Here is a 15,309-nt window from a genome sequence, read left to right as displayed (position 1 = left end):
GAAAACGTCCGTGAAACAACAAATCTGAATATATTCGTTCTCCTGACCTTTCCAGTGTTGAAAATTTCTTCCTGGTATCGAGAGATAATGATGAGAATTGAGAGGTAATTAGTTTTGACTTTTGAAGGTGAGAGAATTTATTATTGCATTAAATATTCGTATTATTGGCATATGCTATTGTGATGCTATAACGATAGATATATATTGTTTTCATTGATTTAATACTATAATTCATTTGTTTTAGATCTCAAACTCACTGTTTATATTTTTCAAGTACATTATGTTATTCAATAATTTATAGTAATTACTACTCCCTCCGTCCCGCTTAAAATGACACGTTTTCCTTTTTAGTTTGTCCCAACTAAGATGACACATTTCTTTTTTTGGAAACTTTCTCTCTCCAATTAATACACTCAACCACTTTTTCTCACTCTTATTAAAATATATCTTTCTTTATCTCTCTACTTTAATACTTACATCCACTTTTTCTCTCTCCAATTAAACACTTTAACCAATAACTCCTAAAATCCCGTACCGGCTAACCAACGTGTCATCTTAGCCGGGACGGAGGGAGTAGTAATTAATTATTTCAATAAGTAGAACATAATTTAATTAATATTAGGAGTCTAATTTCATAGTCCGCTCAAGATGTCCCCACATTCTTGAGTGCATGACACGAGATTTTAGGAAAAATTGTTAGGTGGAGTAAGTAGAGATAAACAAGTAGTTGAATATCTTAATGAGGAGAGACGAGAGATGGATAGAAAATAAACATCTTGAGTAAAACAAAGTATAAAGAAAACATAAACATATTGAATGAAACTGAAAGAGTACTTAATTATGAGTATATAGATATGACAAGAACAAACAAATGTAATGGCTGGTTAAAGATAAACCTTAATCAGTCCTATTACAAAATCCCAACATAAAAACATTACTCAATTAACTTGTTGAATGAGGACTACTTGTCCAAATTCACACCATACAAGTTACAACAACATAAAAGCAAACACGTAGTATGACATAAATCCCAACATAGGGAAATTATTTTCACATGCAAACGATACACATAAAGTAGATTAGTATGCCATTTTAGCGACCGTACAAAGCCCTTATTCCTTGGATATCATCTGGATGCAAGTTCTTCACCTGTCCTGAACTGATCGACGGAAACATGATTGCTTCACCAACTGAACTGTGTCCAAGCCCTAGAAGGTGTCCGATTTCATGAATTGCAACGGTTTCAAGGTCATACGCACCCGCCACCGATCCAATGGACCACCTCTCGTCGCCATCGTAATGAAACCTTCCATCGGTCGGTGGAAATGCATGAGCTATGACTGCACCGGGGCCATCAAAAGGGGATCCATCTCCGTGGTCACGGCGATGGAACTCTATGATCATATCAGAATTTTGATTGGCTCCGACTTGTGCAAAGGTGAAGTGTGTGGCTAAGTCCCATTTATGGAAGGCACGTGCCACGGGGGCTACAGAACTTACCGGATAGTTGGGGGAGAATCGAAAAGTGAGATGGGTTTTGGTAGGTGGCCATTTAGGGTTTCCTGGAAGGAAAGTGTAGTGAGACACTGTGTGGATGTTGCTAGAGCCCGACTCGTGTTTATTGCCATGAGGCTGCATGAAGTTAGTGCCGTTAGCGATATCAGGGTTCCCACATCGCGAGGTTGTCATTTGGGATATCGTTGCATCGTCTACGATGCCTGAGGGTTTGATGTGGTAGTTTTCTTGATAAGTTTTGACTGCCGACTCTAGGATATCGTCGAAATCATCATCAGTGGCTTGGGATTTGTTTTCATATTTGAGGTAACCAAATTTCTCGAGATAGGCTTTGAGCTCGTGGATTTCTTTTGTGTGGTTTCCCTTGTGACAACCTTTTAATTTTTTGATGAAATCAAAAGCTGATGAGGTTTTGTCACTTGGGGTGCTCCTCTTGGCATGGCCAAGTGGAGCAAGTAGTATGAAAATGAGGAATATGAAGGAGATGGGATGAAAGATCTTAAAAGCCATGAATGATTTGTTTTGTGATACATGTTAATGCTACCTATTGTACTATTTATAGAGTGTATTTGGCAGTTGTAAAGAATAAAAATATATAGAAGAAGTGAAGAAGTAGTAGAATTTTGGGAGTGATTCGTCTTTAAGTGAATGACTTTGGTTGACTTGGAATATTGGGCATAACAAATTATTCTATACTTCTAAACAATTATCGAGCAATATTCGGAGGTGGAGGTTTGGCAGCCCTGGTCCCCATTACTCAAGGGTATACTAGTTAATTAAAAATCCTTAAAAATTAAAAATCCTTAAAATAAAAAATACTACGTTTTAGGTTTAAGTTTTTTCATTCCTTTAATTATGCATGTCTTTTATTTAATGTGTTTGAATTAAATTTTGTGGATTTAATTTCCTGTTGAAAGAAATAAGGATTGTTTTTTTATATTTTTTTATTTATTTAAATTTGTGCTCTTTTTGATATTTTTTAAATTTGTGTCCAAAATTTAAGTTCTCTTTTGTAATGGTATTGATTTCATTGAATTGTATGGATTATCCAATTTATTTCAAAGAACCTACTTCGCTTGGTAGCATTTCCTCCGTCCCATTTAAGATAGTAATTATTTTTCCTTCTTTATTTGTCCAAATCAAGATGAGCAATCTACTTTTGGATTAAACTTTCTCTTTCTCTTTCTTCTTACCTCGTTAAAATATTTAGCTAACTTTTTCTCTCTATTTTACTCTACTCAACAGCTTCACTCAAAATCTCGTGCCACTTAAAAATATTGTCTATCCTTTTTGTGACGGAGGGAGTAGTTATCTATCAGAATTTAACTGAAGATATTTTGTACTATTAGCTTAAAAATCAACTTTTTTCCCGATGTGTACATAGATATTTCACAAATAGTGGAGATCGGAGGTCTTGCTTAGAAGATGGTTTCAGCAAGGAAATTTTTTATGAAGTTTTCGGTTGGATTATTTGTTGGTTAAGTTGTCGTTTATACCAATTGTCACTGCCTCGGTAGAAAGAAATATTTCCGCAATGAAGTTCCCTACGAGTGCTCTATGAATAGTACGTAGACCAACTATTGATTGATTGTGTGCAGTGACGGAACCAGTAATTCAAATATGCTAATGTTTTTTTTTTCAAAAAAAGAATTAAATTATTAAAATATTAAATTTTATGATATAATGTATTTATACATTTTACGAAACGTTAGATGATATATAGTATTAACTTTTTGTGATGTGTTTTGATAATTTATCTTATTTATTCTGTCGACCGATGGAAAATCTATCTTATAAGTTTTGAAAATTTTTCTTTAATAATTTTTTTTTTTGGAATCAAGCTAGTTTTTAGTATAATTTTAAAAAAATTAAATAATTTGTGATTATTTTATAGTATTAATTAGTAAGAGTGGAATCAAACTAAGCATTTTACTAGATAAAAGTTCAAATTAAGTATGAGAAAAATTAATATTTTATACTAGTACATTTTAATTTAGAGTGAACTACAAAAATGGTCCTTGGACTATGGGTTTATCTCGCCCATAGTCCCTGGACTTTACAAATATCGCCATTAGTCCCTGGATTAAGGGTTTATCTCGAAATTGGTCCTTTTGGCTTTTTTTTGGTACGAAAATGCCCTTTTGAGGGGTTTTGGGGGGTTTGGGCAATTTGGTCTTTTTACACTTTTAACATTTTAAATATGATATTATTTCAATTATGTACTAAATTTGATATTATTTCAAAATTATCATTCTTCTTCCCTTTTGTCATCCTTCACTTTATTTCTTTATTTCAATATTAGATTTAATTTTATAAAATTTTAAATTTTAATTTTTAAATATCAATAATTTTTTTTAATTACAAAAATTATTAAAAAAAAAAATTAATAGTCATAATCAATATTTGAAAGTGTATAATATTTAATCAATATGACAATGACTTAGTTTTAATCAATATTTAATAGCTTTAATCATAAATATATCATATAACACGATTTATTCTGAAATAAATATGCATCTAATGTAAGACTAATATAAATTTTTGTTTATTAATTTGCAAAAAATCAAAATTTACTACTCCCTCCGTCCCGCTTAAGATGACACGTTTTCCTTTTTAGTTTGTCCCAACTAAGATGACACATTTCCTTTTTTGGTAACCTTCACTTTCCAATTAATACACTCAACCACTTTTTCTCACTCATATTAAAATATCTATCTATCTTCATCTCTCTACTTTAATACCTACACCCATCTTCTCTCTCTCCAATTAAACACTTTAACCAATAACTCCTAAAATCCTGTGCCGGCTAAGCAATGTGTCATCTTAGCCGGGACGGAGGGAGTAGTAATTTTCAACAAAAATACTCCTATATAAAATTTTTAGTAGGATCAAATTTTTAGTCAACTTCATAATATTCAATCACAAGCAATTATAATAACCGGACGAAGGCTAAATAGAATAGCTCTTATTTTTCCATCATGATTAATATTATTTGTGTGTACTTCAATTCAGCTGAATATTATATTAAATAACAAAAATTAATAGTTTTTTTCAATATTTATAGTGTCCATGAATTAATAGTTTAATTAAAAATTTTATTGATATTTAAAAATCAAAATTTAAAATTTAATTTTATAAAATTAAATATAATATTGAAATAAAAAAACAAAGTGAAGGATGACAAAATGGAAGAAGAATGATAATTTTGAAATAATATCAAATTTAGTACTCCCTCTGTCCCATTAGAAATGCAACGTTTTCCTTTTTGGGTTGTCCCACTAAAAATGAAACGTTTCCTAAAATGAAAACATCACTCTCTCTACTTTTTCCTCTCTCTTACTTTACTCTCTCTTCATATACTCACAAAACAACACTTGCATAAAATCATGTGCCGGAAACCAAATGTTTCATATTTATTGGGACGGAGGGAGTACATAACTGAAATAATATTAGATTTAAAATACTAAAAGTGTAAAAAGATCAAATTGCCCAAAACCCTCAAAACCCCCCAAAAGGGCATTTTCGTACCAAAAAAAGCCAAAAGGACCAATTTCGAGATAAACCCTTAGTCCAGGGACTACTGGCGATATTTTTAGAGTCCAGGGACTATGAGCGAAATAAACCCATAGTCAGGGACCATTTTTGTAGTTCACTCTTTAATTTATGGTTATTAGCAGAAAATGGCCATAATATATTAAGTCATGGCAGTAATAATAAAACTTATTTATAATTTAAAGTAGGAGTTAATGTAAAAAAAAGGGATCCAAATTTCTATTACTAATCAGTCATATTCCCTCTATTCAACTATAAGTGTGGAGTTTTTTTTCTTTCACGATTTTTAAGAAAATAGTATTTGTTGAATTAAGTAGAAAGCATGGAGTATGAGAGAGGAAAAGTAAGAAAGATGTAGATAGAATAATGCAAAAGAGAGAAAAATAAAATAAGAGATGGAAAGGGTATTGCTTTTACCAATGATTAAAATCCGGACTGGACCGGCCAGTTCGACCGTGAACCAGTAGGCAGTCCGGTCCGGTTCACCCCTAGAAACCGCCAACATGTTAAACTGCTGCTGACCGGCGAAATCGGCCGGTCAAACCGGTCAAGCGTGACTTGGAAACCGGATTTTTACTTTACAAAATATTTTTTTAAAATTTGTTGTTGGCAAGACTTGAACCCATGACCTCTTCTCTACATACCAACACTTTTACCACTCCACCATATGACCATTTTGAAGTAATATGAACATTAATTATTCATATACACTAAAAATGATATTTTTATCCACATAAAATAATAATTCATTTTAATTATATATTTTTTTAAGAAGTTATTAATTATAATATATATTTTAATTATGCTTTAATAATCACTAGATTTTTACAATATACTTATGAGTTTGTAATTACTCATAAATTTAATATATTTTATATGTAAATATAATTTATTAGTATTACTTAATATTAATATTAATATTTTCTTGTACTATATATTTAATTTATATACACTAACCATTGATATTAATATTGTTACATAAAATAACTAATTATTCATATTTAGTTATTACTTAATATAATATTTATTTCGTTCAATAGACTTTTTTAGTTTCAATGAAATTTATCTACTTATATATAAAATATTAAATATTTTTATCTACAATAAGTAATGAATCATATATTTAATTTTATTTACCAACAAAAATATTTATGAAACTTAATCATTCACTACTAAATTTTAATATTTATATTACAACTAAAATACAAGGTTAATATTTTTGATATATTATTGATTATATGTGAATTTAATATATTTTGCAACAGTAAAACAGTTCGACCAGTGATTGAATCGGTTAGACCGGTTGAACCATAAATCAGTAGCTTCGCCGGTTCGCCGATCAATCCGATTTTTATAACACAGGCTTTTACTAAAAAAAGAAAATCAATCGCTCTTAGTGGGCCAACCTATTATTTATTCTTTTGACCACTCGCCTATTTTGATCACTTGGGATGAAGGAAATACTGTTATCTACTCAAGCATTTATTCTTTTGACACCTCATCTATTTTTTTCCCATTTCGATGCCTCTACTATCCAATGCAGAAATAAAAAAAATCTCACCTCTCTTTTATCCAATTTATCTTCTTGAATAAAGTAAAGGACGAGAATAAACATGCAGAAATTCCAGTTTTGACAACAGGTGTGGTCTAGGTGCCGGCCAAACCCCCGTTGGAGTGGTGGCTTGGCCCATGATAGATCAGTCGTTGATTGTGTACATGTGAGTTGGCCTAATTATAGAGTGGTTAATGTTTAAGATAAAAAATATCGTGTACATGTGAGTTGGCCTAATTATAGAGTGGTTAATGTTTAAGATAAAAAATATCGGCCCCCCATTGCCACGTTCCTAGCTTGCCTCTTTAGTGCTTTGGTTTTGTAAACGAGAATTGTGAGAAATAAGTAGCTTCAAATAACTAAGAGCATCCATAATAGCGGACCAAAGGTAGGACTAGCGGTTAGAGCGTGGGGACGTCCGTCCACAATAGCGGACTAACGCGACGGACGTCCCAAAGTAGGACGAGCGCTCATCCATGCCCTAACCGCTAGTCCTACCTTTAGTCAGCTATTGCACGGATAGAGCACGGACTAACCGATTTTCTTTATTTATTTTTTATTTTTTATTTTTTTAATTTATACTCAATATTTACAAATCATTACACTTCATTTTTTTAATATTTGACAAACCCCAACAATTAAAATGAATTAATTATATTTTTTAATTTATTTTATTGGTTAGGGCGTCGACTAGTCCTAGTGCTAGCCTATGGTTAGTCTTAGTGACGTGGCAGAAGGTGTTTTTGATTAGTCTTAGTGCTAGGCTATTGGTTAGTCCGCCTTATTTGTGGATGCTCTTGGTTTAACATAAGCAATACATAAAGTTGATTATTTTAAAAAGGAAGATTTTTTAGGTATTAAAAAACTGTAACAGCAACTGGTGCATAGAGTAGAGACTACCTAATCAAGAAGGTTTTGGCTAGATTAAATCTATAATATCTAAGCTTCAAATTGCATGTTAATTTTGTCTCTTTAGAGAATATTGACTCCCAAAGAAGACGCCATGGAAAAAATACAAGTCGTTGCAATTCTAAAAGTATATTCCTTGAAACGTGTTTGGTAGGGCATGGTAATTCTTTTGAACATATGTACATTAATTCCTGCAATTAATGTTATTCATGGTGATTTATTTCGTTTGATTAGGTTTGAACAATCAATTTTACAAATTTTCTTAAATTTGCCAATATAGATCCAGGATTTTCGGTTCGAGGATGTAATAAATAATTATAATAGATTACTTTCTAGTGTTACTACTATTTTGATAGGTTCTACTATTAGATATGGACTGGCTGTAATATTCAAAGAAATGTGGTATACAAACAAATTTAATGGACTAGTTGTGTGTAGGACATGCTGTGAAATTCTTGGCCAGAAACTCCTTGTGATTTTTTATGGCAAGTTGTATGTTAGGGGATAGGGCATGATTGGCCGGAAATTACTTGTGATTTATGATGGACAAGTTGTGTAGGTAGCCGGTGTAGGGCATGTTAGAAGACGAACAAGGAGTCGATCAATTGAAGAATGAATTGATATTGATTGCTAAACTTTAGCGCTGGAATTTGGTGAGGCTTCTACTAGGCAGTGATGCCCACGGTTCAAAAACCGATGGTTCTGATTCCCTAAATGAAAGAAACATAACCGGCCTGACAAAGGATTAGCCGGTCCGGTTCAAAACCACAGGTTTTTTGCTAGTTTTGGCTTTGTTGAGGTTTCAGCTTTCACGGCCTTTTAATGGTCTTATAGTTCATCTTGCTCTTTCCTCGCGCAGTAGGTAAGTTTTTTATTTTTTCAATTCTTCTAAACCATTTTCGAAAATGAATCCATCACATATACATATATAAAGGGCATTTCGGTAGATTGATCTCATTCATCATGTTTTTCCTTGATTATGACCTTCGCTCTCTCACTTCTTCTTTATTAATTGGGAATATGGAAGGATGAATATGTGATTTATGTTCCTTAAATAGAAGAGCATATCCAGATCAGAGCCATTGTCTATATTAAAAATAATGTATAAATATATATTCTCTCCGTCTCCGTCCCAATTAAGTTGAGACATAACTTTTAGGTACGAGAATTAAGAAATTGTGTTGAAAAGTAGGAGAGAAGAACAAAATAGGAAATAAAGAGAGAATAAAGCAAGAGTGATTGAATGTTTTGTTTTTTGTTTAAAAAGAAAAATGACTCAACTTAGTTGGGACATTGCAAAGAGGAATACGACTCAACTTAGTTGGGACGGAGGGAGTATTAAATGATATCAAAATAACGAATATATTAACAAAATAAATAAATAACGCATAAATTCATGGAAATAAGAGGTGGCGGGGTAAAGTTTATGATAGAAAAAATCATATTAATAGATTATTAGAAAATAATAATTCCCCAATTGCAAAATAATTGATAGAATGAATTGAGGGTGCAAAGAAAACATTATTTATATACATGAAAAAAATTCATGTACAGTAGAAAACTAATTTATGTTAAAATAAGAGTGATATAGAATAAAAATAATACCTGATATTGGGCAAGTTGTTTTCTTATATATTGAGATGTAAATGAGAGTACTATTTTATTAAATTATTATTTATTATTAATTTTATATTTAATTACTCTCTTCGTTTCTGAAAAAGTATGAACTAGTATTTTTATTAGCCGTCTCTGAAAATTATGAACTTTCTAACTTAAATAGTTAAACAACATATTACATTTACACATCATTTTATTTAGAACTTATACCAGGATCATTATATATTAATGATGCGGTTTTTGGCTTTTTAAATCAAAACCTTTTCCTGAATTCCGTTTTTTCCCATGAACTATGAGATTTGTTTTTAAAACTACGAACTTTCATTTCGTTAGGATTTTCCCAACCCGACCCGAATAATACATTTCTGGTAGAGAAGTTGTCGAAAAAATGACATGGACGCCGGATATAGGACCCTAAAACGATGTCGTTTTACGACTCAATCACATTTAAACATTACCCAACTCACCTAAAATCGAATTCAGCCAGCCAATTAAACCCTAAAATCGAATTCCGGCATCTTCGTTCATCCGCTCACTTCGAAATCAGGCGTCTTCGTTCTATCTCAGGTAGGTGAGGAGGTTGTTTTTGGGCGTCCTTGTTTTGGGCGTGCCGGTTGCGGATGTCCTGGCAGTGGGCGACCTGGCCATTAATGACAAATAGGATTAAAATTGACACGTAGACAACTCGGGTTTCGCCGTTGACTCGCCAGGGGAAAATCCTAACGAAATGAAAGTTCGTGGTTTCAAAAACAAATCTCATAGTTCATGGAAAAAACCGAAATTCGGGGAAAGGTTTTGGTTTAAAAAGCCAAAAACCCTTAATGATGTGCCCACTGTCCACCAACACTACTTACACTATCATTTATTTCTCTCTTATTTTACTAATTATATATTAAAACCCGTGTCGAACCAAACACGAGCCTTGGATTGACCCCGTCACACACCAACGCTCCAAGACGATGTTTCTCTGATTACGTAATTTGGGAAGGAAGGTGTATTAGTGACAAAATTTTAGAAAATAAAAATTGTAGACTTCTTGTTTTGTTCCGACCCCGTGTATATTTTGAATATCATTAACTTCAATTTACAGCCCAGCAAATACATATAGTACATTTTTTATAAAACGTAATGAAAGCAATGGATATAGTTGTCCAAAATCAATAATTTGGCCTAATTTTTCCTTACGTACGATCAACTCGAAATGCTATGAACACCACCCTTCGGCAAATTTTTATGGAAGAAGAAGTTGTCGAATAACGTCGATTTTTGAGATTTTTAAGAAATATTTAGTGAAATTACAATTTTACTCGTCGATAAAATAAAAATATGTTTATTCTTCCCTTTTTCATTCACTTTTATTATCTTGGGCACGCGGTAGACTACGTCCTACTAAACATGTTTCACAGAATATGTTTATGACAAGTGCAATTTCCTTGCAATTACGCAGTCGAATGACTTGTACATTTTTCCAGCGTATGGAGTCAATATTTCTCTCGATCAATACCGATAAAGAGAAAAAGACAATAATAACACGTTTTTTTATCCATTTTCCAGCAGGCTCAATTAATAAAATTAACTTAACTGGAATTAGGAATATTTGACATCTTTTTCCAATTTGGCAGTTGAATTAAGCAAAAGATACAATGTGACATAACTTTAAATATCAAGGCACATGCAAATAATTTCAAAAATAAAGAATTCGTCAAACGGTAATTACTTAAAATAACCAAAGACCATTGGTTGACGGGAAAGTAAAGTTGGTAAGGAAAATGTGATTCCTAATAACTTTACTTTCCTTTGTTTGGAAAATATCCAAGAATTTAAATTTTATATTTAATTTAAACACTAACTAAAAATATACTTATTATTATTTTTATTTAATTTATGGGACACTATGAATCTCATCTTATCTCTCTTGTTGCTTTGTTTTTCGCTACAATACTTCAAATTGGTTGCATAAAAATCATAAATAGATCAAATTTACATTAACTTTCGATTTTATCATTTTGAGCTGTTTAGTGACCTAATTTTTTGGACTTACAGTGCTATGTTGATTAAGGTTTAATTAATCTAATTGTTTCATAACCTTTAAAGAAAAAAGGGTAAAGATATTTATTGGTTGATAAGTATATGTTTGGAATCTTAATTTGAAAACAATCAACATTTAATATTACCTGTGTTTAATCCATTTATGATTTGAAACCTGCAACAATAGTTTACAAGGATTAGAATAGTTTGCTGTTGATGACCTGGTCTTTATTTATCAACGAGTATCAACACCGTGCGTTGCACGCACTGGCGGATCTAAGTGAGGACAAAGGGGTACGAGTGTACCCCCAAGACAAACTGCTAGAACTGGTGCAGTGGTAAAATTGTCATCTTGCCATCCGATATACCTATGTTCAAATTCAGTGGATGACACTTTCATATCTGATATTTTTTAGTGTTCTTTTTCTCTGTTTTATTTATTTTTCTACCAAACTATTTTATTTTTCTCTTTCTGTGTTATAACATAGTATGCTATTTTTTCTAATGAATTAAATTTTCTATATTTTGTCTTGTAAAAGGTATTAATGTTTTGAATGCATTTAATTTTGTTTATCTTTTTGCTATTGTACATTCAAAAACTTCTATTTAATCAACTTAATTTTATCTTATTAACATTATTTGAATCTCTTATCATGCATTTATTTTATCTTTATTATTTCTTGATCCTCTGCAAAATAATTTAATCTATTTTTATGCATTTTTAAATATTATACTCTTTCTAATGTTTTTAAACTTTTATTTTTTCTATTTTGGAAAATGACTAAATTTTACTTAGACAATTAAAAATATGATCATTTCTTCATAAAGATAATCCATGTTGCTACTTTAAATAACTCATTCATATAATACTATACATATTCTCATTTTTATATACTCATAATGAAGTTTATTATCAAGAAAAGATATAAATTAATACAACATCGGTTAATTTTTGAAACTCTAAATCATTATAACTATTCATCGCACCCCCAGATTGGAAATCCTGGATCCGCCACTGGTTGCACGACCTATTAAATTTTCTCATACATAATTGAAAATTTAAATTAAATAAATTATGATAAAAACTAAAATTATATAGAGTTTTTAAATCACTAATACAGTATAAACCAATGACATTAATGTCAAAGCAATCTTGTTTTGTTATTAATAATTTTTGGTAATATTGTTGAAAAATCAAAATAGCTTTCCATATTGTCTTTTAGATTTTCTTTTAATAATGTTGAAATTTTAATTTAATACTTATGTTGGAATTAATTACATTGTTCATCGATCCATTTAACTACTAATCATATAATATTCAATAATTTCACTAATAGAAAATCTATTAACAATAGAAAATTAGTCAAGTCCATTAATTAAAAACAATAGATCAAAATGCAATCAAGAAATGAAAAATTGAATAAAAAAATAGAATCCAAAATCATTTATGCTCAATGCAGCTCTGCCCCATCACCCATCAACCCCCCTCTATCTCCAATAGTTTCATCTTCTCCGCTCATCGTCTCCAACACTTTCATCGTCATGCGTCGAAACCATCTTCTCAGTCGGACCAATTTGCTCCCATATGTAGATGAGAACTTCAAACAAAAGTCAACAACAGACCACATATTGCAATTTTGAGAAATATTTTCATTCGTGAATAATGCGAACACAACTTAGCATTTGTACTATAAAATATCATAAAATTCAAAACCAAATTTGGCAAGGTGAATGCTTCCATGATTTCAACCTATGATTGATAAAGTTATGGTAGATTGTAGATCACTAACAGAGATTAATTCCATTTCTATGTTTCAACTATCCTCCCTGGTAAGAATATAACAACAAATATCAGTAATATAATAATCACACTTAATGTATAAAATGGAGAAATATAAAAAGATACCATCGATAAAGAGCAAGAATCATACTGAAAACAAATTCGTTTTGTAAAAAATTCAGTGATGTAGATAAAGGTAATCAGAAAATGAGTAATAAGCTAGTGAATGACACGCATATATATAGACAAAAAATATAGAAAAGTTATAGCATGTTAAAAATTTACATTAAATTATTATTAATACAATTCCTAATAATGTGTAATAATGTTGTGGTTACAAAGTTACAAATGTTGTAATTTGTGTAACCCCAATTCCATGGTTGATCTAGTGCTTATTATCGAAATATTAATATTAAATTACAATTACTATAAATTTGTAATGGGCAAAAAATTTATAAACCTTTATGAAGAAAACTTCCATGCCACATTTATAAAGAGTTAGTAACAACCATATTTTTAAAGTGGATTAATTTTTTAATTGGCAAATCAAAATATCTAAATTTTACAAAACAATCCAAAACTTATAAATATTTGCTATTAAGGTCGAAACCAATTATATATGTATTTTAATTCTACACCCAATATTCCAAGTCAAAGTCAGTCAATTAAGACAAAGCAAACCCAAAAATTAAATTATTCTTGACTTCTTCTATTTTTTTTGACACCACAGGCTATAAATATGTACAATAGATTCTATTAACATGTATCACAAAACAAATTATAACTCTTTACTTTTCTTTCCATTGCTCATTCATGGCTTCCAAGATTTTTCAGCCCATCTCCTTCATTTTCCTCATTTTCATACTACTTGCTCCAATTGGTCAAGCCAAGAGGAGCACTGATAAGGCTAATTTCATGCATCGGTTATATGGTGAAAAGCGTTATAATTTGCTGGGTCTAACACGTTTCCTAAGCCAGGTGTGTGAAAAATCGCTAGATCGAGGAAATGCTGAAGGAAACAGTCTAGCAAAGGAATGAAGTGAAGTGAGCAGAATTCAAAAGAAAAGAAGGCGTGACGGAGGGAGTCAGTAGCTGAGGGCAACAAAGTCTATCTATACCTCGCTGGGCCCCACTCCAACGCCTATATATAGAAGAGCATGCAACGCACAATATATCACTTTTCACTCTCTTTTAGCTCACACACATAACACACACTTGGGAATGGGAGATCTGGGGTAGTTCGGGTTACGAAGGGTTCATTTATTTAGAAGTTCTCAGTTGCAACACCGTCCGCGTGTGGACGAAGATACAATCTCTTTTAATTTCAGTTGTTTTGCACTTTTGCGGTCGAACTTCACTTTCGGGAGTCGACTTGGCTGTTAATGATACTCGTTATCTTTTCGCTTTTGTTGATTTGCGTTTAGTTGTGATATTTTGAGTTGATTTACGTAGATCTCGCTGCTGAGAGCTTATTTTAACAAGTGTTATGTCGATCTCTGTTTTATTTTGATGTTGTGGTACTCGATCTGGGAATTCGGTGATAGATCTGTGGTTTATTGACTGATTGGAGGTTGTTGTTTAAATCTGAAGTGATGAAGTGTTTATGTTGGTTGGAGTTTGTGTTGGACGCTTGGATCCGGAGTGGATTTAGCGTCTGAGGTTGGATTCGAAGTGAGAAAGGGAAGTTGTTAGATGGATTTGAGTTTTATGCTTGTTTCCTGTTTTACTTCGTCTAGCATCTATAGATCTGTTTAGTTCTTCGTTATTATGCATCAATTTGATTTAGATTTAGTTTGCTCTGCTCTGATTTCGTTCATGTTGTTTTTCTTATGAGTTTTTACGCAATTTGGTTGAAGAAGATGATGTCGCTGTTAGTTAGTACCCGAGTTAGTTATTTTGCCAGCTTTTCGTCCGTACTCTGCTTTTTCAGTCATGGTCCCCACAGTCAGTTGTTTTCCAGGTCTAGGTAATTAGAGTAGTTTTCTTAGATCTGTGAATTGAGCAGTTAATTTCCTTTGCAACGTTCTCTTGTTATTTCGCCTAAGTCTAGCTATTAGTGTAGAAGTTTTAAAAATCCCCAAGTCAAGTTTAATTTGTTTTCCTCAACCCAAGAAAAATGCGTGGCAGCAGCTAACACCAAAAACAAGTCCAAATCCTTGAACATGATTATTACGCATCCTTCTCTGTGGGATCGATCCCTACTTCCCTATACTAGGTTTAGTAAAGTGGTTGAGGGTTTTTGAAAGAAGTGCTCTGTGTGTCCGACGACCAGGATTTTCCTGCGACCAACGAGTTCCTAGACCGCGTGATCTAGTGGATTTGCTGGACCAAGGGAACCTGTTTATTTCCTTCTGTG

At 31.9% G+C, this 15,309-nt stretch overlaps 1 protein-coding gene and 1 pseudogene across 1 annotated transcript; both read right to left on the bottom strand.

Moving 5' to 3' along the window:
* Positions 1-831: 831 nt before the first annotated feature.
* On the bottom strand, positions 832-2,028 carry LOC125213096 (metalloendoproteinase 3-MMP-like). The gene has a single exon (XM_048113456.1). The coding sequence runs from the start codon at positions 2,023-2,025 to the stop codon at positions 1,093-1,095; it is 933 nt and encodes a 310-aa protein (XP_047969413.1). The 5' UTR covers positions 2,026-2,028; the 3' UTR covers positions 832-1,092.
* A 10,959-nt stretch (positions 2,029-12,987) lies between these two features.
* LOC125209379 overlaps positions 12,988-15,309 on the bottom strand; it is a 3,460-nt pseudogene continuing 1,138 nt past the window's right edge.

The sequence above is a fragment of the Salvia hispanica genome, chromosome 3 (assembly GCF_023119035.1).
Source record: "Salvia hispanica cultivar TCC Black 2014 chromosome 3, UniMelb_Shisp_WGS_1.0, whole genome shotgun sequence".
Taxonomy (NCBI): Eukaryota; Viridiplantae; Streptophyta; class Magnoliopsida; order Lamiales; family Lamiaceae; genus Salvia; species Salvia hispanica.
The sequence above is the reverse complement of the archived record's forward strand: the minus strand, read 5'-3'. Positions and strand labels throughout refer to the sequence as shown.

Excerpts from the sequence above, each read along its gene's own strand:
- LOC125213096 (XM_048113456.1), bottom strand. The coding sequence starts at position 2,025 with ATGGCTTTTAAGATCTTTCATCCCATCTCCTTCATATTCCTCATTTTC.